Source organism: Drosophila hydei, unplaced genomic scaffold, assembly GCF_003285905.1.
Source record: "Drosophila hydei strain 15085-1641.00,03,60 unplaced genomic scaffold, DhydRS2 tig00008122-arrow-pilon, whole genome shotgun sequence".
In the NCBI taxonomy this organism is placed as follows: Eukaryota; Metazoa; Arthropoda; class Insecta; order Diptera; family Drosophilidae; genus Drosophila; species Drosophila hydei.
In genome coordinates, this window is record NW_022045833.1 from 5,691,170 (window position 1) to 5,714,053 (window position 22,884).

At 44.4% G+C, this 22,884-nt stretch overlaps 1 protein-coding gene across 1 annotated transcript; it reads left to right on the top strand.

Annotated features, from left to right (window-relative positions):
* The first annotated feature begins 4,419 nt into the window (after positions 1 to 4,419).
* LOC111598802 (tyrosine-protein kinase RYK) lies at positions 4,420 to 21,532 on the top strand. The gene is made up of 10 exons (XM_030225106.1): positions 4,420 to 4,543; positions 9,319 to 9,446; positions 9,525 to 9,762; positions 9,837 to 10,005; positions 10,081 to 10,238; positions 10,308 to 10,450; positions 19,666 to 20,081; positions 20,144 to 20,284; positions 20,344 to 20,640; positions 20,729 to 21,532. The coding sequence occupies exons 1-10, from the start codon at positions 4,420 to 4,422 to the stop codon at positions 20,838 to 20,840; spliced, it is 1,926 nt and encodes a 641-aa protein (XP_030080966.1). The 3' UTR covers positions 20,841 to 21,532.
* The last annotated feature ends 1,352 nt before the right edge of the window (positions 21,533 to 22,884 follow it).

A 22,884-nucleotide genomic window follows, 5' to 3' on the forward strand; every position in this document is an offset into this window, starting at 1 on the left:
TTTGTACATTTTGGACATTAGGCCCAGGCGCACAAAATGCTGGCATAAATGGGCAAACTCTCCCCAATTTCCCCATACGAAATAATTGGACAATCACCAGCAAAAATGCTTCCCATCGAAATACTCAACTACAATATACCCTGACTGAAATATAAATATGCAATTGATGAGGATTATATAAGTTTACGTTAACTAAAGTTAGAGATTCAAGCATTTGGATTAAATACATATTTAAATATTTTAATGTGCTTAAAAGCTTTTCAGAGTGAATTGAGCCATTATGCAAGCTGACTTAAGCAGCTGACTTAACATGAAATTTTAATGAGCTGACCAGCTTTCTAGCGGTTATGACTTGATTATTGTGTTCTCTATTCTTTAAGCTGTAATCAATACAGTAAATAACAAAAGTTTCATATGGTTAGTTCAGCTTAATGTTTATTGAAACTTTAATCGTACAAACTTTAATGAGCTTTTACTCCCATTCCCAATTAGATTTTATAGTAAAATACCCTATATTAACTACTAGCATACCCTAACTCTCTTACACTCTCATTTTGTCATTGCCAGGTAAACAGATGCAAATGCCGCTCGTTATTTTTAATCAGCTATCAAAATGTAAAGCTGCTAAATTTATCTGAAACATTGTCGAAACGCAGGTGAACAACATTTGCCATTTCATTCCAATTTTAATATTGTGCGCACAGCAACTTTTTTCGCGTAAAATATTTAATGAAGTCGCGCATATACAAACCACGACCCCGCCCCAAAACACCATTTGCAACATTTGACTTTTGGCTTGTTTGCATTAGTTTATTTGTGTGTGTTTTGTGCATATTGAAATTTGTTGTTCGAGTCGCATTAAAGTTAATGAGGAAATTGCTGGAACAGGCATTCGACGGACATTTGAGAGGGCAAATTGAGGCCAACTATTAGCCAAAACTGTGCTGTAGGCCAAATTCATTTATACTAGAATTTATTTACGAATGTGAAAAGTTTCAAATTACTCAAATGCTTGAATTTAGCTTGCTTTTTCTCATTTTTATGAGCTCTCGTTGGGACGGAGTGAAAGAGCGCTTAATAGCCAAGGCAATGGACTGCTTCTTTTTCTTCTTCAACTGAATAAGAATCAGAATCTGAATCGGAATCTGTTACCAGTTTATCATCAACAACAACAATTGAAGCTCCCCAATCCCCCGAGTTTTGTATCTGCAATTGAAGCAAAAGCAAATGCCTTGCGGCACTTGGCAACATAGGCACAGCAATTGGAATGAGTCTAGAAATGAGAAATGGAAGTGGAGAACGCATGCCAAATGGGAAACGGGAAGCAAGTCGCCTGCCTTGCCAGCCATTTAAAGTCGCCAAATGATGGCAGGCAGCAGTGGCAGTACCCAGAGCAAACAGAGCAGTGGGACCCCCCAGAGAAGGAGACGTAAGGGTGGCCAAAGTGGAGTGGGGCCATGCCAGCGCAATTGAAACAACAACGAGGCGGAAATAAAATATTAACTTTGCTTAACTCAAACTCACGATTCAATTAAGAAGCGAAAGCCATTTTATAATTGAAACGAGCTGCCTGGTGCCTGCCTAGCTGCCACGCCTTCAGGCGTCTCCCCCATGAAATGAACGATAAACAGGAAAACGGCTGTGGAATAGACCAAAGGCAAACAATAAAGAACATCAATAAATATTGCGAGCAACAAAAATTAGCAAAAAGGGAAACCTACGTAGATAATAACAATGGTTAGCAATGGTTAGAGAGTGGCAGGCGCCGGCAGAAAATGAAAGATGATTATTCATTAGACTGCAAATGATGTAATTGAAAAGTTTTTTGTCACAACTGCCAGGACTCACATCATCATCAGCAGCCGCAGCAGCTTTTCTGAGCATCATCTTCTAGCTTTCAAAGACAAAGCCCGCCGCATAATTTGTCACCAAACCTAGTGGGCGGGCGCGGGAAGCGTGGCAGCTGTGTCTAGGCGTGGATACCCAGACTGATGATGCGTGTGACTAAGCAGAAAATTTTCAGCATTGGCTCCCCAGTTTTACGACAGCCAACAGACAACTCGCTGTCCCTGTTCCTGTTCCTGTCCCCTTTCGGTAGACAAACACCTTCTCCCCCTTCCTCCCCCTCTTATCCTTGCTTTTGATTATGATTGAGTTGACGTCGTTAATATGTTATCGATGATGATGTGCAGCTCCTCCTCGATTGCCAGCTCACTCTGAGTGTTTGCCACGCGCTCGCGACTTGCGGCTTCACCAGACAGATGAGGCGAGCTGCTTGGCTGCTTGACTGCTTGGCTGCCGGCTGTTTGTCTGCTGCTCCATTTAAATCAGTTACATTGCTCGCAATGTCAACACAAATACACACAGGAGACACACACACACCCATCTCTGTACACACATGTGCACTTTCATTTTGTTATTTGTCTTTTGAATTATTAATGAATCTGCTGAATGGCATCGGCCTCAGCTTCAGCTTCTGCCTGAGCTGTGGCAGGGATCTCAGCGGTAGTTGACGTCATGATGATCTGGCTCTTAATCAAGTGAGTCGTCGCCTGTCTCTTCCTTGCGGCTTTTTCCTTCATCGTAGATAAGTTTAATTAAATCTCTGGCATATTCAACGTTCCACATTCCGCATGCCACGGCTGCATTGCTGCCACGCCCACAGCTGGCTTGACCGCGCATTGCAAGACTTTCCGCACTTTTCGTTGAAGCAACAAAGTTTTCTGATTTCGATTTTTATTGCGGCCAAAAAACCCAGCAACAATTCCCAATATGCAGCCATGGAGATTGGAGGAGGCAGCAGTAGGAGCAGCAGGAGAAAGAGCAGAAGCAGCTGCAGTGAGCGGGGTAACAAGTGCCAGCAGGTGGAAATGGAGGTCGGTTTCTTGGCAACAATTTCATTTTGGAGGCACTTGACTGCTGCACCCACTCCGCCTCTGCCTCTGCCTCTTCCTCTTCCTGTTCCTTACATTTCCATTTCCATGCCAACTCTTGACTTTCCACCTGGCCGAATGTTTTGATTTTGGTTCTGGTTTTGGTTCTAACTGCACCTGGAATTCCACACGCAAGCAGCAGAAGGTTGAAAGCAGAAGCAAGAACGGGGGAAGGGAGCAGAGAACCACTTGAACCACAAAATCCACACAAACATTTCTGCAACGCAAAACTTTTCCTATTTTCCCTCCTTTTCCCCTTGAATAATTTAAAAAGTGGAAAACACACAAAATATTAACACGAATTTATTAAAACACCAGTCGAAGCAACTCGTGTGACTTTTAATCAGCAGAGGCTACCCCAACTGCCACGCCTCCCCAGCTGCCCCCTTTCTGCAGAAGTTCCCGATGTGCGTTCCTGTAAGCTGTTAATCTTTTTTCAACTTTGTAATTACTTTTGCAGGCAGAAAACTTTCTTTGAGCACATTCACAAATTATTTTTGAAACAAACAACAAAGCCACTCAACCACAGCACCACACGCACTCCTCTCTCCAACCACACACCACACACAGTGTCACCAACCACTCGACTCCTGTCCGAAAACTCAACTAAATCACTTTCTATTCAACAGGACTCTGTTTCGAACGCAGCAGCTGGCCAGCTGGACAAGCAGTCGAGCAGTCGAGCAGACGACACAAAAAGGCCACCAGGACCAGCTGGACAAGGAGGACAACCAGGACACATGCTCGACACCAACAACTGGCTCTGGCTACTGACCAACGGGCGAGACGTTGCCAACGTGACGAGCTAAGCCACCAGCAAGAGTAGCAGTTGGTCAGAAGAGAACGAGCCACAGAGAAGGGTGGAAGCTGGCCAATAAAAAAGCTAACGAAAGTCGTTCAGAGTCAGATGCGAAAATGCTGATGCCACTTGCAGTCGACAGCCGAATTCAGCAGCAGCAACAACAAAAACAACAACAACAGACGCAACCGCAACAAAAACAAAACTGGAAAAGTTGAACAGGGACAGAGACTGCAGCGGCTGAAAAGTTCCAAAATTTACCAGACACAAATTTCGTCGAGCTCTGCTCGTCGTCGCTCGTCGCCGCTCGTCGCTTTGTGGTTGCATCCGGAACTGTTAGCAGCAGTTGCCGTTGCCGTTGCCATTGCCGTTCCCGGAATTTGATTTTAACGCATCTTTTAGAGCCGCGTTGCCTGTTTGCCCACTGGCAACTGGCAACTGGCAACTGGCAACCAAATCAAAACCGAAAGGAAGAGTCTCGTCTGTGCCTCCGGAACGCTTCAATGGTCACACATTGAAATTGGCTGTCACAAAGCCAAAGGGGAACGCCACTCCCCCTTGAAATGAGCGCCAATTGCGGCGTCACATGCACTGACAAGTTATTAACTGCACGTATCCCAGGCAGATAAGCATCTTCCACAACATAACATTGACAAGAGAAGAGCGGAGGAGCTCCTCATGTTCATTATGGCCAACAGCCGCTGTCTGCTGCTGCAGCTCCTCTGGACTGCGCTGCTCACTTGGCAGTTACCTTCGGTCAGCGGATATCTCAACATTTTCATCAGTCACCACGAGGTGATGAAGCTGATGGGTAAGTTCGTATGAGAAACATATTCGGGGGTAGGGCAATCTCATTTCGATTTGAAAGTAATCGTTGGGACGTCGGAACTCCGCCCCACTGATATGATTAATAGTTGAATGGCAAAGTGCGACGGGACAAATTCATTGCTCCTCAGCCGGGAAAACAAACAAACAAAGTTAAGGCGGGGGTTTAGGCACAGACCACGTCGCAGTCATTAATAGTTCCAAAATAATTGTTGACCATGACGACGGCGAGGACGATGTAGAAGAAGAAGAAGCAGGCGAGGGGTTGGACAACCACAAAAGTTACGCGAAAACACGAAAGAAAACAAATCCACACAAATCGATTTCCGGCTGTAGACGGAGCCACCCTCGCACCTTTGCCACCCTGTTGACAGCTGCAAGTAGTCCACCTCCTACTCCGCTAAGTTTCCCCTCCCTCACTCCTTGCTCCATCTGCTAACGACTTCACAGTCCGGTGCGGCGCATTTTGTTGTTTGGTTTGCTGTTTTGCTCGACGCGAGGCCTCGTTATTGATGGCGCCAGCTATTCAAGTGCCTCCAGATCGACCTTGTGCCAGGCCCAGCCCTAGCCCCAGTCCCGGTCCCAGCTCCTGCCCAATTCATGTCCTCGAAAATAGTTACAGTAATAGGCATTCATTCGGCGTGCCAAGGCGGAATGACGTCGTGTTGCTTGCCTCTCGTTGATTAATGGCTCATGGCTCCAAAATGTGAGCCAAGGCGGTTCCTCCTCTCCTTCTGTCTCCCCTTAGCCACCAGTCCATCATTCATGCGTTAGCTGTGCACAGCATTTTCCGGCACTTAACTGTAATTGGAGCAAAATGCTTCGATCTCATTATGCAGGCTCAATCGTACTCCTAGTCCTAGTCCCAGTCCAGTCGCTCCTAATCGCCGAATCACGGCACTTCAATTAGTTGAACAGCATAAAAATAATCCACACAAGTGCCACATGAATCCGAGATTGATGAATGGGCGAACAACTTTGAGCTGCAGCTGTCGCCCACGTCACTGGGTCAGCTCCAGCTCCGTTTCGCCTCCTCTTCGCTTAGGTTGGCTCTCTTTCTCATTCGCTATCTCTGTCTGGCCCTCTCTGAGATTGCATTCAAGTTCGCTGAGCCATGCACTACTCGCCCGGGCAATTGACACTTCACAAAGCATGCGCTGGTCCCTCACCCCTTTTACATCTTTGAATGCAAATCGGATTTCATTAGCGACAGCTCAAAGAATCTTCCACTTTGTTTGTTGCTCTTTGTAATTTCCTGTGCTGCGCTGTGCGCGATTCCCATAGATTCCTTTTCTCACTTGCCTTTACTTCATCATCTCCATCCACAAAGCTCGTTATGCTTTTAACGACCCGTTAACACCCCTCCCTTATAATATTTGCCTCCCTCTGGGCTTGTTTTCCATTTCAAAATTAACAAGCAGCATGAAATCAAACAAACTGACCCGCCCAGCTCGCCTCGCACCCCCTCGGCAATCACTCGCCCATCTTCTCTTTCCTCCAACTGCGACATGCCATTGCATGATTTATTTTCAGGGCTCCTCTTCTTCCTCTGCATATGTCTCTATGGCTATTTGTTCAAGTGGAATGCGTGTAACGGCTGCATGACCCAGCTCCATCTCCATCTCCCTCTCCATCTCCATCTCCGTCGCCCAGTCCCCGTTCCAACTGCCGATTCTCTCCCTGTTTCAGTTCCTCCTCCCTTATTCAGCATACGCATTTCTCGAATAACTTCACTCTCTGGCAGTTCCTTCATTGCGTGACTGTGATTGACGTGATGCATTCCCACAATAAAAATCGAGTATAGAGTTCGCTCTGCTATTCCAAACGCCGTCCTCTGCCTCTTCCTGTTCCCTCGACTCACAATCGGAAAGTTTGTTCCATAAAGCGAGCTGTAAACATGAGTAAAACGATTTCTTTTCTGGCAACTCCTAACTACACTGATATATATATATAAATATCTCGATTTCTTCCGATGGAGTGACGACAACATTAAAATTAAATATTTTTTACGCTTTTGCTGAAGATTTTCCGCTCTGCCTTCCATTGCCTCGTGTCGTCCTAGCAACGAGCAATTTTCGACCCACAGTTGCTAGCGACACCAGCTTCAGCCACCAGTCAGGGAGGGTGGCCCCACTTACCACCCCCACCTGCTCCGTGCTGTGCAAGGGTGCGTAAAAATGCAATTTCAACAAGTTTCACTTTGATGTGCACATTTCTTGAGAGCGAACAGGAGCCCAAGCTCGAACAGGACTTGTTTCTAGGTCTAGAGCATTCTCCCACCTTTTTGGCTCAAAAATTTCCCTTTAAGTTAAAAGTTAATGCAAAAGAAAATTATTTTTAATGAATAGAAAACAGCCCGAAAATCGCCACATTAATAAAGCAACCCTCAACCTTTTATGCCCACTCCCTCCTTCAATAGAGCAGGGTCGATTTTCTTTACTGCTGAGCAAGGCGAGAAAAGCAGACAGAGAAGGCGTGAGCAGTTCTTAAACTGTGCCAATTAAATGTCGAGCTCGATTTTGATTCAAGAAACGAAGGCGAAGGCGAAGGGGAAGGCTATTAAAAGAACTGCATTCATTGCAAAGGGATAAGCCATGTCAAGGTGTCACCTAGGCAGCAGGAAAGGGGAAAGTGGACAGAGGCAGGCGACGGGAGACAGGCGACAGTCGAAAGGCAAGATGATAATTTCAGGGAATGCACAGCGTTGCACTGCTTCAAAGCGGCTGCTCAGCTAATGACACTAATTATCCTCTTAATCTTTTATGCAAATTGTGTGATGCTATTGTCAAAGCCGAGCCACGGTCCTTCTGCCGCTCCGAGATACTCCATCCACCAAATCCTTCCTCTCCACCTCTGCGAGCGAGCGTCTGCGGTTGCAGCGTCACGTGTGTGTGGCGAAGCCATTCAGACAATCGCAGGTATTATAATTATGGTGCAGAGCCAGGCGACAAGGGGAACTATCTGGGGCAAGGCACTGGGACTCCTGAACGAGCTAAAAACTTTGCAAGGCGACGGCAAAGTTGGCGCTGTGCAAGGCGCGTGATATGAAAGACGGCCAAAGTTCGACGGAGCTAGACTTGGACCCGTAACCAAGTTGGCTGTCCTTTTTATCTCCGGTTGCAGAACCAAAAGGATCTCACGAAAATTAAAGCTGCTTTCAGGCTGTAGCTTAAATTCGCTAAAGAGGCCAATCGAAAAGTTGAAAGTCTCCTTGAGAGTGAATCGCATCCGTTTGCAATCAAAACTGAATTAATTAAGCCAGAAGTGCATTTCCTCGGCCTTTGCCTTTGTGCTCTGCTCGCTCTGATGGCACCTTGTCTAAGCTTTCATCATTGTTGTCCTACAACTCAGCCCGAGCTGAGTGACATTGTCCTTTTCGTGTGTTTGTGCATATTTAATGTGAGCCACTTTGAGGTTATGTTTGTGTTTTTTGTTTAGTCTGTGGCGTATTTCCCAAAATGGATGAATAAGAAGGGATCAAATTCGAGTCAATTGCAGCCCCTATTCTCTCTCTACTTTATTTCCTTTGCTCTATTTCTGTGCAGTTTGCTAGCGGAAACCGGAAAATGTAAAAGGAAAGTAGCACGCTTTGGGTGCCTGAAGGATAGTCAGCGGGGTGCATAACAATTTCAAATTCAAAAACAAAATGAAACTGTAAAGGAAAACGGCATAAGAATTGGGGAAGTTCTTAGACTCGTCAGTAGATGGAAGCTAACGAAAAATGCTTTTTCTTGTTCTATAATTGGATTTGAAATTGTTTTAAGAATACGGAGAGCGCTCTCCTAAATGCACGCACATACGCGCTTCTTTCCTTCTGCCTCCGCCTCTGCCTCTGCTTCCACCGGAAGCGCAACACTCAACATCCGGCACAGACGCACAGTCAAAAGGATGAATGGGGAACTGGGGAAGTGGGGAAGAGGAGGCCTGGCAGTCAAGTTAAGGAGAGTAAACAGCATTTGCGACTTTCAATGCAAAGCGAGGCCTGATCCCAGGGAGTAAATGATGCAACATAAAGCAACCCACTAAGAGGGATAGAAGGGAGCTGGGGGAATAAGGCGGAGGCAGAGACAACAATGAAGGCGGATGAAGAAATTTAATTTCACGTCTTTTTAACTCGAACAGCTCGGCTTTCACTGCCAATAGAGTGAGAGACGGAGGCTTAGAGCTTCCAGGGCCGGGGTCAGAGATTAGGACGTTCCCGAAGCTAGTTAAAGTTACACAAAGCGAAGCATGATGATGAGTTTGTCGCTGTCTCGCCTGGTCTCGTCTCGAATCGAGTTAGACGATACTTGACACCTTTTAATATCTCGTCTCACCCCACACAAATCCCTTCGTTTCCTTCGTTCCCCTCGGACGTCTGTCGCGCTTCATTTGAGAGCGAGAACCAATTGACGCCCTTTGCATTGTCGCCTGCTGGTGACGGATTCGATTTCGATTATTATTGTGTCTTGGTTTTTGTTTACCGAACTTCGCTCACCCACTGCAAACCCACTTCCAACCCCCCTGAGTTGTCGAGGAAATCAATTTCCGTTCAAGTTGAAAGGTATATAGAGCTGGAGGGTAGAGCGAGAGAGAGAGCCATCAACTGCGAGGAAAGTAAACACAGAATGCACAAAGTTTGTAAAGCAGTAGAAAATACAAGGAAGGACCTCCAAGGGGAAACTGTAACAAAGCAAATTGTGAAATAAACTTTCTCTTTATACCTACAATGCATCGACAACCTAATCTCATCTTCACTATGCTCTCTATTCTCATTGAAAGGACTGGAAGCGGATTTGTTCTACGTGCACGAGGGAGCCATTAACACATACGCTATGCACTTCACTGTTCCCGTCCCGGCAGATGTCCACGAGTTGGAATTCTCCTGGCAGAGTCTCATCACTTATCCGGTAAGCCACCTGACCCACCCCTTCTACCTGACTTCAAAATTTGATTTGCACTCCATTAACTGACACACTCACTGACAGCTCCGCTATACAATCAGCATCGAGTACGCCAACGACCAGGACGCACTGGGCACCCCCACGCTCAGTATTCCACACAAGGGCGTTGTGCCGCAGGAGATCGAGTCGTTCCTAGTCTACCTGCCGTGCACGGGCAATGCCAGCCTCCAACTGCCGGTCAATGTCAACATGGTAGTGCAAGGGCCTCCCCGGTTTAACGACACCCGACTCCACTTCAAGCGCAACAAGATCTGTGCCAAAGGTAAGCTCTCAATGCTCTATCATAACCAATTGTCATTCGCTTATATCTCATTTCCATTGGCATAACTATCGCAGGCATCTCACCTGAGCCGAATCAGTCACCTGCCCCTGCCCACGCTCCCTCTCAGGGCCCAGCACTGATGAGCGCCGCCGCCTGTGCTTTGGGCTTAGTCCTGGCCGTAGGCCTTGTGGCTAGCATGATGTATGTGCGGGCTCGCAAGCAGCTACGCCAGGATTCGCTACAGTAAGTCTGATAGATTGGCGCATCAATTTAATTATCTACCTTACTATTAACTCTTCATTTCCATTCCATTCTTAGCACCAGCTTCACAACAGCAGGTTATGGCAGCCATCAGAACGTGTTCATTCGCCTTGATCCTCTCGGACGGCCCCCGAGTGCCACCGGCTCCTACGCGACCATTGCCAGCCTCAACAAATATCCAACGGAGACCAAAAAGTCCTGCAGCATATTCGACCGTAAGTTTTTCCCCCTTCAATAATCCCATCCCTTTTTCATCGACCTCCGAACTATTCATTTCCCTACAGGCTTCCGCAGCTCACCCACGCCCACACCCTATGCCACCGCCCTGCTGCCAATGGGCGACCAGGCCGGCGAGACCATTTACTCGAAGCCAGAATCGGTATGTCCCTCGAGGATTTCCTACTACGCCTCCTCGCAGCTAACCCAGGTGAGTCCCAATCTCCATCTGATTCTGTGGCCACATGAATTACCTCCAAGGGGGTTGAATCGAGCAACCAACTGCCCTCAGGTAAATCAATGCCTTTGATATGTTGCGACACGTGCCAAGCACAAATGGATATGAATCCCGTTGATGTTCGGTCGCTCTGTTGCCTAGGCCACCAGATCCACTCCGCTGCCAATTTGCGGCACTCACCACACCAGACCAGACGATTGCTCCCAAGGCAGCAGCTACGTCTACGTCCACATACAAATCCCGACTCGAGCCACCTTTCCACGTCGATAAAAATTAAATTCTAATTTATATTTACGAGCTGATAAAGCTCCCGAAGTGCGTTAAACTCGAAACAAGAGCCATTCATAAATATGGGACTCTCCTTTCCACCCACCAGGGTGCCAGGCTGCAAGGCTGCAAGGCTGCCAGGCTGCCAGGCTGCCAGTCCTAGTTGAATTCAGTGGGGTTGCTGAGAGTTGGGGCAAGTTTTGCCTGGCGCTCACGTAGCCCGTGCCACGACCTCCACACACACTGAAAGCAAATAAGAATTACGGAGATACGCGCTCTTATATGTGAGTGGAGAGTAGCTGGGGGAAGCGTGTGAGTTTGTTTAGATAAGCGGAAGGTGCTTCATACTCTGCTTACTCATCCCTTTGTTTTTCTTCCAGCTGAGATACTCGCAGAGTGCAAATTAGCAAACTAAATTTAAACTAACCAAAAGCCGCAGATGAATCCCTACGAGCTATCAAACCTTAAGAATGTCTGTTACGATTCCCCTCAAATTAATTTTATGATACCCTACAAAACTTTTTACACATTTCTTCCTGCCATCCTCCCTCTCTCCGTCCCTCGCTTGTTTTTATATATTCAGGGAATCCCTCTGACATTTTAGCTTCTTGGCCTTGGCAAATCTGTCGCAAATTAGAATAAATTATTTAGCAGCTTCTTCTTTTCTATTTCTCCGGCAAAAACATTTCACAGACCCAAGCGACGCTTACATTTTTCCTAGACAACAAAGTGTCGCACCTCCTCCCTCACTCTGTCGCCATTCTCATGATTGTTTGGGCCATTTTCGTCACCATCTGAGACGCAATTTCCATCGACGCATAATTAAATATTCAATTTCCATGGAGACTCCTTTGGATTTTTACTTGCTGCTTATTCCTTAACATTCCTCCAGCTGTTCCTGGCCTCTGCTATTTGCCCAAACGATTTCTGTTTGTTTAGACTTCAATTTCATCCTCATTATGGCAACCGTTTCGAGCCATTTGACTGGGGAGCAGCTAGGCACTCGCCTCACACACAAATAAATTCCCATTCACTCTCTCACATGGATATCTGGCATATCTGGATGTCTGGGATAATGCACAGCACCAAGAGTCATATCCATTTGCCGCTATCTGCTGGCCGCTCTATGGGGAAGGACGAGGAATTAAGTGAATTTATACAAAAGTGGAGCCCCAAAATTGCATATGGCTCTGTGGGTGAAGGGAGTGTTTGCCATAATTATTGCTGTTCTCTTGTTATAAACCCAAACCGCTCTAGCTACCCTCTCACTCATGCGAGTGCTTGTGAAGCACTAGGCAAAGGGAATAGGTGGGGGGATGTCGAGCATAGGAGCGACGCACTCATTTAGTCAAACAATTATATCCAAGTGCACACACACTGAAATGTTGTCGGCTCTGATCTGCTCACTTGTGTGGAAATATCTCATTTGTGTGGGGCTTCCCTTGCCAACAACATCCCTCTTGCCGACTCCCTTTTGATTCTATTAAATCAGTCTATAAATGTTGGCCAAATTGCTTTAATGTTCAGCGAAAGTTTAGCTAACGACTGCGGGGACTGACATACAACAATTACAGCAAAAGGCACAACGCGGGGGCTGAAGTAGTGAAGGGTAAATAACAATAAAAACAGCAGCCAGAAGAAGAAGAAGCCAGACTACAGCTGTTGAAACATGACTTTGTGCTTGTTTAGAAACACTTGCAAAATATTATTGCAACAGCAACAACAAAGGCCTCCAATACGAGTGGGTGCACATGGAAGGAAACCAAAGTAGGAGCTAGCTACTGCAAGCGAAGCAACAAACATAGAAAAGCATTAGGATATTGTATCAAGAGTAAGCTTAAGTGGGTTAGGGAAGGGGGAGGGGCTAAGAGAGGGAGAGAGAGAGAGGAAAGCTTAAGTGGCTGCTGCGGTTAAAGCAGTCGAGAGTAAGTAGAAGAAGCGAATGGGTTAACTAGAAGGCGGCAGCAGAGTCAACTTCACCTCCAGGCCACGCGACGCATCCGAATGGCATCATTTGGGGGCAAAGTTGGAAAAGTGCGTGAGGCACGGAAGCGGAACAGTTGAGAAGTCGAGGGAAAGAGAGCTGAGTATAGACACCGCACAGTTGGAAATTAATTTCCATGGAGCACGCCCTGGCTAGAGTATTTTATGGAGATTACGAAAGAGATTCATGCAACCTGAACAGGTGCTAATTAAAAATGTTGTCGTCGCCCCATTAAAGAAATTTGTAAATCAACCTGCAAATGACGCGCGCAGCATGCGAAAAGTTAAGCCTAGGCACAAGCGAAATGAGGGAAAGGGCAGGGGTTAAGTGTGTCCCCAACGGGGCAAGTGGAGCTACTGGGGGTGCGGCACGTACGCCGTTAATGGATTTTTCACTGTTGTTCTTTTGATTAAAACGAATTATTTACATTTGCGACAAAGCCAAACGCCAGGCAGAGGAGTATATGGAGATGATTTAATATGCGACGAGGCTTAAGTCTAGTCAGATGAGGAGAAACACCTTTGACGGTACTCGCCCCCGGCAAAGGCTGACAAATTGCGCAACTGTCAGATGATTTTTGTTCAGTTTTTTTCATATCTTTGCCTTCGCTTTTTTCTACCAATCTTTGCATGTAAAGGACTTGGCTCCTTTCTTCGGCAGGCTAGTGCCAAACTATGGCGAATGCCTTTGTCTGCCATTACACTATTGATTGCTTCCTGTCAGCCGCAGAGAGAGACAAACGGAAGTTGGCAACGGATGTTGCCTTTGTTGCCCGTTGCCTGTTGCCTGTTGCCTGCTGCCTGTTGCCCGGTTACTCAGTTACCCAGACAGGGAGAGAGAGAGAAGGAGCGAGAGTTTCGGCTGTCCGACATGGGCTTTATGTGGGATTTTGGTCAGTTGCAGACTGTGTCGGAGGGTTTTGTGGTTTTCACACCACCCACACTTGACCAGACAATGGTAGGCAATGCGATAAGATAGATGCGTTGGTTGTTGCTCTCGGCTGATTTCATTGCGGTCAGTTTGCGTTGACCACCTGAGGCACTGACTGGAGAGGGATAAGCATAAAGGCCGACAGAGATTGAGAGAAAAGACGCGAAACATGATTCAATGAAGCATTGGCATCTGTTGACAGCAATAACTTTGGCTTACACTGTCTCAGAAGCCAGAGCAAAGCTTAAATTGAAAGAGACGAATTGGTAGACCTCGTGCTTCCCTCACTTCAATTTGAAGCTTTAAGGCAAATAATTCAAGTAGTAAATAATATATCACTTTCAAATCCAGTTTTCTCTCTTAGACCAGACGTTAAAGAAAATGTCTTTAATTCTAATTTTTTATTGAAATTCATTCCATACTAAAAGCTGTATTAGCATTATTTATGAGCATCATGCAAAAATCACCTTTAACAAATTTTCATATGAAATATGCATGTCTCTTGTGTAAGAAATATTTAATTACGCAATTATACAAGCACATTTTAAATAACATTAAAACAAATACATAAAGAGTGCTTTTACGCTTTGTAAGCCACAATTGAATACCAATTCCCAGCAACTCAGTGGTGGGCGTGTCCAATGGCACGCGATGCCTAATTGAAAGGCAATTACCTGTAATTAGACACATATGTGTGTATGTGTGTGTGTGTGTGTAGGTGGTAAAATAGGTTAATTAGGCGGCACTTTTAATTAGACCCAAAAGGACTTTCGGTACCTTTAATTATGCATTAGATGCTTAAGACCACAACAAAAGGCGCTCAAAAAGTTTCCAAGCTGTTATTAAGAGCTCAAATATACAGAAGGTAAGGGGAGGCAAGGTCTAACAAACAAGGCAAGCAACTCATCAAATTGCCATGCATCAAGTCGATCAGGCATAAATCAAACGAAAATTCAAATTAGTTTCTCAGCCAATTAGAAACACATCTCGCTCGCTCGCTCTCTTTCGCCCTCTTTTTCTAACTGGCTAGAGACAAATGCGAAATTAATAAGAGTTTGTAGAAGAGAGAGAGAGGGAATGAAAAAACTTACGAATCCAAAAGTCTTGATGAAAGACTCAAATCCAGGGAACAGGCAAATGTGAAACGAGTAAAAGGGCAGGTAGGCAGTCAGTCAGGTAAATTGAAATATAATTGAGATATGGCTTGGGCACAAAGTTCACTTTTGTCAACTGACTAATTTCAGTTCATTAAGATGCCTAGCTCGTCGCTCGTCACTTCTAATGCCAAGGCGACAGCTCGTATACGCAATTTCCCACTGTTCCCTGCCGTCAGCGTTGCCTCTGGCAATTGTGTTCAACTGCAGCAATAACAACAACCATTTGCTGCCAAGCTAAGAACAATTTCAAGAATGCACAGTGGGTCGAAATGGTGGGCGGGGTTAAGTGTGTACAATGGGCTTCTTTGGTAGTTGAAATGTGACTAGGGTTGTTTCTTAATTTGAGTTTAATATATGTCGCCTTCGCAGAGCTGTGAGCAAGCCTTGACACACAAGTACATGCGCTTCACGGCTCAGACCCTAATCAGAGAGCTTATAAGGTAAATTTCAGAGTATTTCTTGCCATTATACGAATGTCAAATAGAATTTGAATAATTTAAGCTGGATTTGCCAGGGTTGTGGAAACTTAGGCTCACTTTGAATTCGTTTTCTAAAGTTATATTGAAAAGCGAAGATCTCAACTTCAGTTAAGTAAGCAACTAACTGTAATTGAATAACCAGCTTTACTCTATGACTATTCCTTCATATATATTTTTTGCATACAATCAAATATTGTTTTCTTTAGTTTCCTTTTCACATTCTTGTGTCACTGTGCTTGTAACTGCTGTCGCTATTGTTTGTTGCTGATGTTATGTTTGTTGCTTTTGCTGGCTGAAAGTTTGTGCTGCATTTTGGTTGCAGGCCAAGCACGCTGCAAGAGCAACACGAAATGTTGACAAAATTGTCATCAAGCGTTTTTAATTACGAACCAGTTGCGAGGGAACGCAACTCAACGTTGTGGTTGTGCAGACCGGGTGTGTGCGTGTGGGCAGCCATAGAGCTGCAAGTGACATAAACAAATCAGACGCCTGTCAAGTGTGTGAGCTGAAATTTGTGTATGTCTACTTATGTGTGTGTGTGTGTGTGTGGTGTACATGTCATTTGCAGACCAGCAGCTACGCTGCATAGCCAACCTCCCCTCCTCAACAAACCAAGCCACCCCTCCGCTGCCTGCCGTGTTGTGTTGTCATTAGAAATGTCACAACAAAGCCAAACAGCTGCAAACCAAACGTCAACATTGCCAACGCTTTGAGTCACATTCTTGTTGTTGCTGCTGCTGCTGTTGCTGTTTTTGGTTATGTGTTGCCAAGTGTCGCCTCTGTTGGCAACAATAACGTCCCACCCCAGTGCTGCTCTGACACCCGAGCCACATCCAGTTTAAATTTGTGCAAATTTATACTAACAAGCAGCTGGCTACCCCCAAAAGCCAACCCAACCACCCCCACAACCGCTCTCTGCTGCTCCTCTGCCTTGGGCTCATCGCGCCTCATCTGAGTGTCAATGCAAAGCGAGATGAGAGAGCTGCGACTAGTCAGACAGTTGACAGCAACGGATGTTTTCCAATTTTCAGTTTAAGCAATAAGAGACAACAGCAGCAAAAGCAACAACAACTGCAGCTGTAAAAGCCATGGCAATATTGTCTATTTGACGTGCACTTTTAATATTCCTCACAAAATAGCTTAGCTTTTGCCACAATCATTGAGCCAGACGAGTTGTGGACTTTTGCAGGTGCTTTTGCTGCGGCTGCTGCTGCTGCTTCTGTGGTTGGCTTAATTCACCCTTCGCCTTCTTCTTCTAACACATACGCATGCAAAATGAATAACTCGAGATGGAGTGTAGCACACTCAAAGAGCTCCATTGACATTCGAATTGGCATCAGTTGGTTATTTGGTCGAAAACAAAGGGAATGTGATTCAGTTTAAATGTGCTTTTATCAAAATGAACTTTACTAAATTGAACTATTGGTAGAGAAGCACTCAGTTATTGGCTCGATTTTAATAGAGAAACGCTCAAATGGCTGCAGCTGCAGCTGCAGCATTCAAATATTCTCATTTACCTTCAGCTTGAAAAGTCATAAGGAATTTAGCATTCGATTGGACAAGTGAAGCTCTGTCATTGATTTGTGATACAATTATGCAGTGAAAGTATTCCAAACGTGCTTAGTCTTAGATATTAGATACAAACATTCTTATGGGAAGTTGACCTCTTCGAAATATGATATTCCACAGTCAACCAATTCCAAGCTAAAACAAATTTCATTCAGCTTAAGCTTTAAGATTCAATAGATAAATCCTAAATAATGATAGTTGTCCATGCGTCGCTTTCTTATTCAAGCATTACCAATCAGTCTTTGACAAATGCAAGGATTTAATTGGATACCTGATATATCAGAGTACAATTATTTAAATATGTTATCATAAAATTCTCATACTGAAACATAAAACTTTCATGATAGCAGCTCCAGGCAACAGTTGCTTATTCATAGAGGAGCTCTGCTTGCTATTCGCTTTGCTTTTGTATAGGAAAAATAGAAAACTATTCATAAAATACTCAATCTTCAGTGCCAAACTGTGGAGAGTTGCATCTATAAAGCATTTTTGGCACACTTTCAGCTCAACATTCATTTGCTGCATTGATTCGATTCACAGAGCTTGCAGCATTATCCCAGACTGTGTTTAATGTTAAGCCGATTACATAAAATCTAATTACACTTGAACTGTGCTCATTAAAGAGCAACTTGGCCCAGCTAATGCTAAGAACAAAAGCAATAAAAGCACGCAAATTGATATATGTATATATGTGTATAAGGGAATATGTTTATATATGTATATATAATTCTTGCTTGTTTCTACAAGCCGAACAAGCAAAGGAAGTTTCTGCCTCTGCCTCTCAGTCTTAGTTAGGGTCATAAAAGCGACGCCGGTGCAGCCCGCAGACACTTTTGTTGTGCCTGTCGGTGACATTGTTGTTTGTCGCTGTAGTACACAACGCAACCTTCTCCTCTATCCCCTGTGTGTGTGTGTGTAGAGCAAGCGCTTTGCATGTCGTTGGACCAGCTGGGCGACAAGGATTTATCGCCAGCGTCGCATTCACGAGCAGCCGCTGACGAGGGGACCAGCGAGCGCGTTGATGAGCTTGAACCAACGGACAGGACATGCTGCAATAGCAGCACCAGCACCACCAGCACCACCAGCAGCAGCAGCAGCAACACTCGCAGTAGCTGTAGCTAGAGTTGGTGCTTTGATGATGGAGTGCGATACTGTTGCGTTTTAATTGAATTTTCTTTGTGCGACAGCAACAACGAGCAGGAACAAATAAAATAAAGGACAACAGAGCACAGACGAGAAGACCGACAGACCGGCAGACCGGCAGACCGTCAAACACACAGACAGACTCGGGTAGCCAGAAATGGCAATAAAGGCAATAATGAATGAAATTCACTAACAATGGGCAAACAACTATTGTTTTTATTGCTGTCAAAGTTGCTGCTGCCCGTTTGTTGTCCAATTCCCTTTGACATTGCTACAGACCACATGTAACATGGTGCTTCGAATGAAGCTGTTACTTTTAATAAACGAAAATGATTGGACAGTTGTCTCAGGTGGCGCTGCCGCTGCTGCTAGAACATTTATGCAAATTTTCCACACCAAATTAAGAAAGAAATGAAGAGATTTTTCTTGGAGTTTATTAGACCAGCGCATCGAGCAGGCCCCTAGCCACTAGGCCCCCATCCAGCTCAACGGGCGGGTAAATGATTTTCGCTGTGTGAATTTTATGAAAATAAATGAGCTGCTGGCTATGGCTAAGGAGCTGCTGCTGTGCTGTCTCCCTATCTTCGTTATATATCTTGAGTGCCCGTCGAGCTTCCTATCCCCTCGCTTCCGTCCGGGAAAAACGTTGTTTATACAACTCATCTCGCAATTTCCTACAGCTGCGCCCTTCATGCCACGCCGTGTTGTTCATGTTGTTGTTGCTCGTGTTGGTCTAGGGCTTGGCTTCTGCTACACTTCTGCCTGCTCCTCTTGCTGCCCCTAGTGGCTCCTGGCACAAGGCTATGCAAACATAATGCTCGACGAATTAAAGCTTTTTGCCAACCAATAAATTATTCATGCCGTAAGACAACTACGGCTTGTCCTGGCGGATACAGAGCTAGTCTTCCCAGTCCCTACTCCCTGCCCCCTTCGTCTCTCTTCACTGCATCCAGCCCACGCTTTGCCACTCCTCCCAGAGGGCTACACAAATTATGGCACAGGCAGCAGGCGTTTGATGGCGTTGGCAACGCCAACTGCCAGCCAGTTGGCAACATCAGCAGTTCCTTCAAGCGGAAACGGAACTCAATTCATTAAAATGAATGAACGAAGCGCAGCCAAGTGCATGACTAACGGTAAACGGATGCAAGCTGAAAGATGCAAATCCGGTTGATGAAATTGCGTTTCCATTGCCTCCCCACTATTTGTAATATCAAACTCTAAGCTCCTGACCCTCTAGAGCTACCTAAAGTTCCTCAATTGGCCCTTAAAAAGAGTTTCGTTTTATATGATAATAAAAATATTCTAAGCACTTGCATGGGTTAAAGGACTAGGATATGAATCAGGTAAAATGATGAGATGATTACGGCAAGCAATCTTCTCTTACTTAGCCCATCTACATTTTAGTCTGTTTATAAGAATTGTTCCCTCAATCGGTTCAATTATTTGCTAACCCATCTCAATTTCATTCCTTCTTTAACTTTAACTTCCTAACTTAGACCTTCTCTGAAAAGCAACAGACTTATTTCTCTTTAAGAACAAGCCTAATATACCAAGTCTCGCGCTATAAGCTATTTCGTAAAAAAAATCCATAATTCCCATGAAAATGTCATTTAAGAATTTTGCATCTTATCCATTTCTCTTGCTTTCTCCCTTTTACAGCCCTGCAGCATGTCCACACCGAAGAGCAGCCGTGGCAATGGCAGCGGCAGTCTCTTTGGTGGCATTGCCACCGGCAGCACCATCACAGTAGCTAGTCACGGACATGGCGATAAGACTAAGGAGCGTCTGCGTCGCATACCCAGTGTTCAGCCAGGAGCCTTGAGCTACGAACAGCTGATCAAGGAGGGCACCTTCGGGCGCATCTATGCTGGCAAGCTGGGCGAAACATGCGATGCGCTGGTAAAAACAGTCATCGATGGCGCCTCGCTAACGCAGGTGGCCTGCCTGCTGCAGGATGCCTCACTGCTAATTGGCGTCAGTCATCAGCATATACTGGCGCCTTTGCTGGCCAACACCGAGCTGCCCGGCCCCCCAGAGATTGCTTATCCCTATCCGTCCAAGGGCAATCTGAAGATGTAAGTTGCCTGCCCTAATTCTCTTCTTTCATGATTAGTTTTCTATTTCCTGTGCCTTGCAGCTACTTGCAAAAGTCTCGAGAGTCTAGCACAGCGCTAAGCACTCGCCAGCTGGTAGAGTTTGGCTTGCATATTACCAAGGCCTTGGCCTACTTGCATTCACTAGGAATTGTGCACAAAGACCTGGCCACTCGCAATTGCTAGTAAGTATAGAGCAGAGAGGGAAAGGCTCAGCATCTGCATCATCTTCATCTCTTTACAGCGTCGATGAGGAGGCATATGTAAAGATATGCGATAGCGCCCTCTCGCGTGATCTCTTCCCGGATGACTACGATTGCCTCGGTGACAATGAGAATCGGCCGCTCAAGTGGCTATCGCTGGAATCGCTGCAGAAGAAGATCTATACCACACAGGGCGATGTTTGGTCACTGGGCGTACTATACTGGGAGCTGGTCACCCTCGCCCAGATGCCACATGAAGAGGTGGACATATTTGAGCTTACTAATTATTTGGCTGCCGGCTATCGTCTGGAGCAGCCCGTCAATTGCCCTGATGAATTGTGAGTAGCCTTTTAGACTGTTTCATTTTCAAATCATGCAACCCTTTATCCAAATCCCAAACAACCGCTCACCCTAACCACAATGCAGCTTTACGGTAATGAACTGCTGCTGGCACTCTGAGCCCAAACAGCGGCCAACACCCTCGCAGCTGCTGTCCTATCTGCAGGACTTTCACGTCGATCTGGGCATGTATATCTAAGGATGACGATGGCGATTAACTGACTAACTGATAAGCACTGCAGGCTAAGTATTCAATTGAATGAAAGAGATTGAGAGAGAGCGAGAGAGAGAGAGAGAGAGATAGTCAGGTCTATACATTGTATAACTGAAGACGATTTACTTAAGATAAATTAATTGAAAACTTTTACATTTTAAATGTGAGAATTGAATGTGAATTACCTGTTACCAATTTCTCTTTGAATGTATATGTATATGAATGTATGTATGTATGTGTATATATTATGTAAGTAAATGCTGAGGCATTTAAGTGACACAACAACCAATTAACTCAATAACAATTGCAGCCAATTCCACTTCAAGGCACAAAAGACAATGTTGACTTTGCGATGTGTTCCCAGCAATGCATTCTCCATTAAGAGAAATGCAATTGAATTTAATAATAAGATTTCCTGATAATTAAGGCGAATACATTTGCTGGAATGCAGGTCCTTAAGTACAGTTGAGCATTAAGTAGCTAGAAATTGAATACACACAAGTTCAGGCTTACATGGAATGTATACACTTCAAGCGTGAATAAAGGAGAAACATGATTGTGGACTAATTGAGAATGCATATTTTATTGAATGTGTATAAGAAAAGTGCAAGTGAACAAACAAAGCTAAATGAGAGATAGAGGGGGAGGAAGAGAGAGAGAGAGGAAGAGCAGTGAATAGATTTGAATGTGCGACAACAAAATACGGAATCTTTTGTTCTCAAATGTTGTCCTCAATTGTTATGAAAAAAAAACGATATATTTATTTATTTATTTACCAAACGAGCATTTAAATATTATTATATTAAAATATTATTATCACATATGTATATTTATAAGAGAAATAAATAAACTCTCGACTGATGAGGCACAGAAGCAGCTGAAGTTCAAATTAGTAACAGAATCAGAATCAGAATCAGAATCGGTATCAGAATCAGAATCAGGTGAAAACGTAGACAATGTAATTTGCTTTCAATTGTTAAACGTAGCAAAGCAAACTCAAACCAATTGTCAATGTCACGAGCTAAAACGTAGAAAAGTTATCAACGAAATTCCATTAGAGTCAACGCTGAACAAACCCAAATTTAAATCTCACAAAATGCTCTCACACCCACGCACACACACACGCACACACAGCTTCACACTAATTTAGTTATAAAACTGACTACTAATTCAGCTAACTCAGTCTGTCTGAAGTTTTATGAGACGCTTGAGGGGTTGGATGCTTACATAAAGCAAATGAGCAAAGGAATATCTCAATCACATTTAACTACAAGCATAAAGCTTCTTTAAAGCTTTTGTGTGTCATGAACGCTGATTAAGCAGAAAAGAAAACTAGGCAAGAAATTCAAACAAGCTTAAAACAATTTTAAACTCAACATAATGAGCTTAAAAAATCTATTTGACAAGCTCTTGGATGATTTAAAAGCTCTATCAGTGCTTTCATGTGCTTTGCAAACTGCGTTAATAAAAAGTTCACTTAACAATAACAGCTTGAAAAGAGAAAGCTTGAAAGCTATTCATCCTCACAAAACTCTTATTCTTCCTTAAGGTAGACTGACAAATGATGATCTTTAATCTCGTCATCACTTAGCCTACTTAGCTGTACTTAACTAGATGTACTCGATTTTTACAGGGTATCTTTTATGTTTTTCCTACTTTTGATTATATTTCCAGAACTGCTCGTCCTGTTTCCAGCTTAGCTTAAGATATTATTGTTGTTGTTTATGCTTTAGCTTTAGTTCAAATTGCGTTACGTTGTTTCCAGTTTCTGTTTCTATTTATGTTATTATTTGCATTTCTGTTAAAAGTTAGGGGCAACTCAAAGTTGCTCGCAAGTCATGCAAACAGCAAACAAAAACTTAAAATCCAAACGAAAACAACAGAAACAACAACAACAAATGCATTCATAGAATACGAACTACGAAATACGAAACACTAATTAAATGTTGTTGTAATTGTTAAAATGTGCAATAAAACCAAATAGACGAAAAAAAATACAGAAAATATTGTAAAAAAATACCCAAAAATA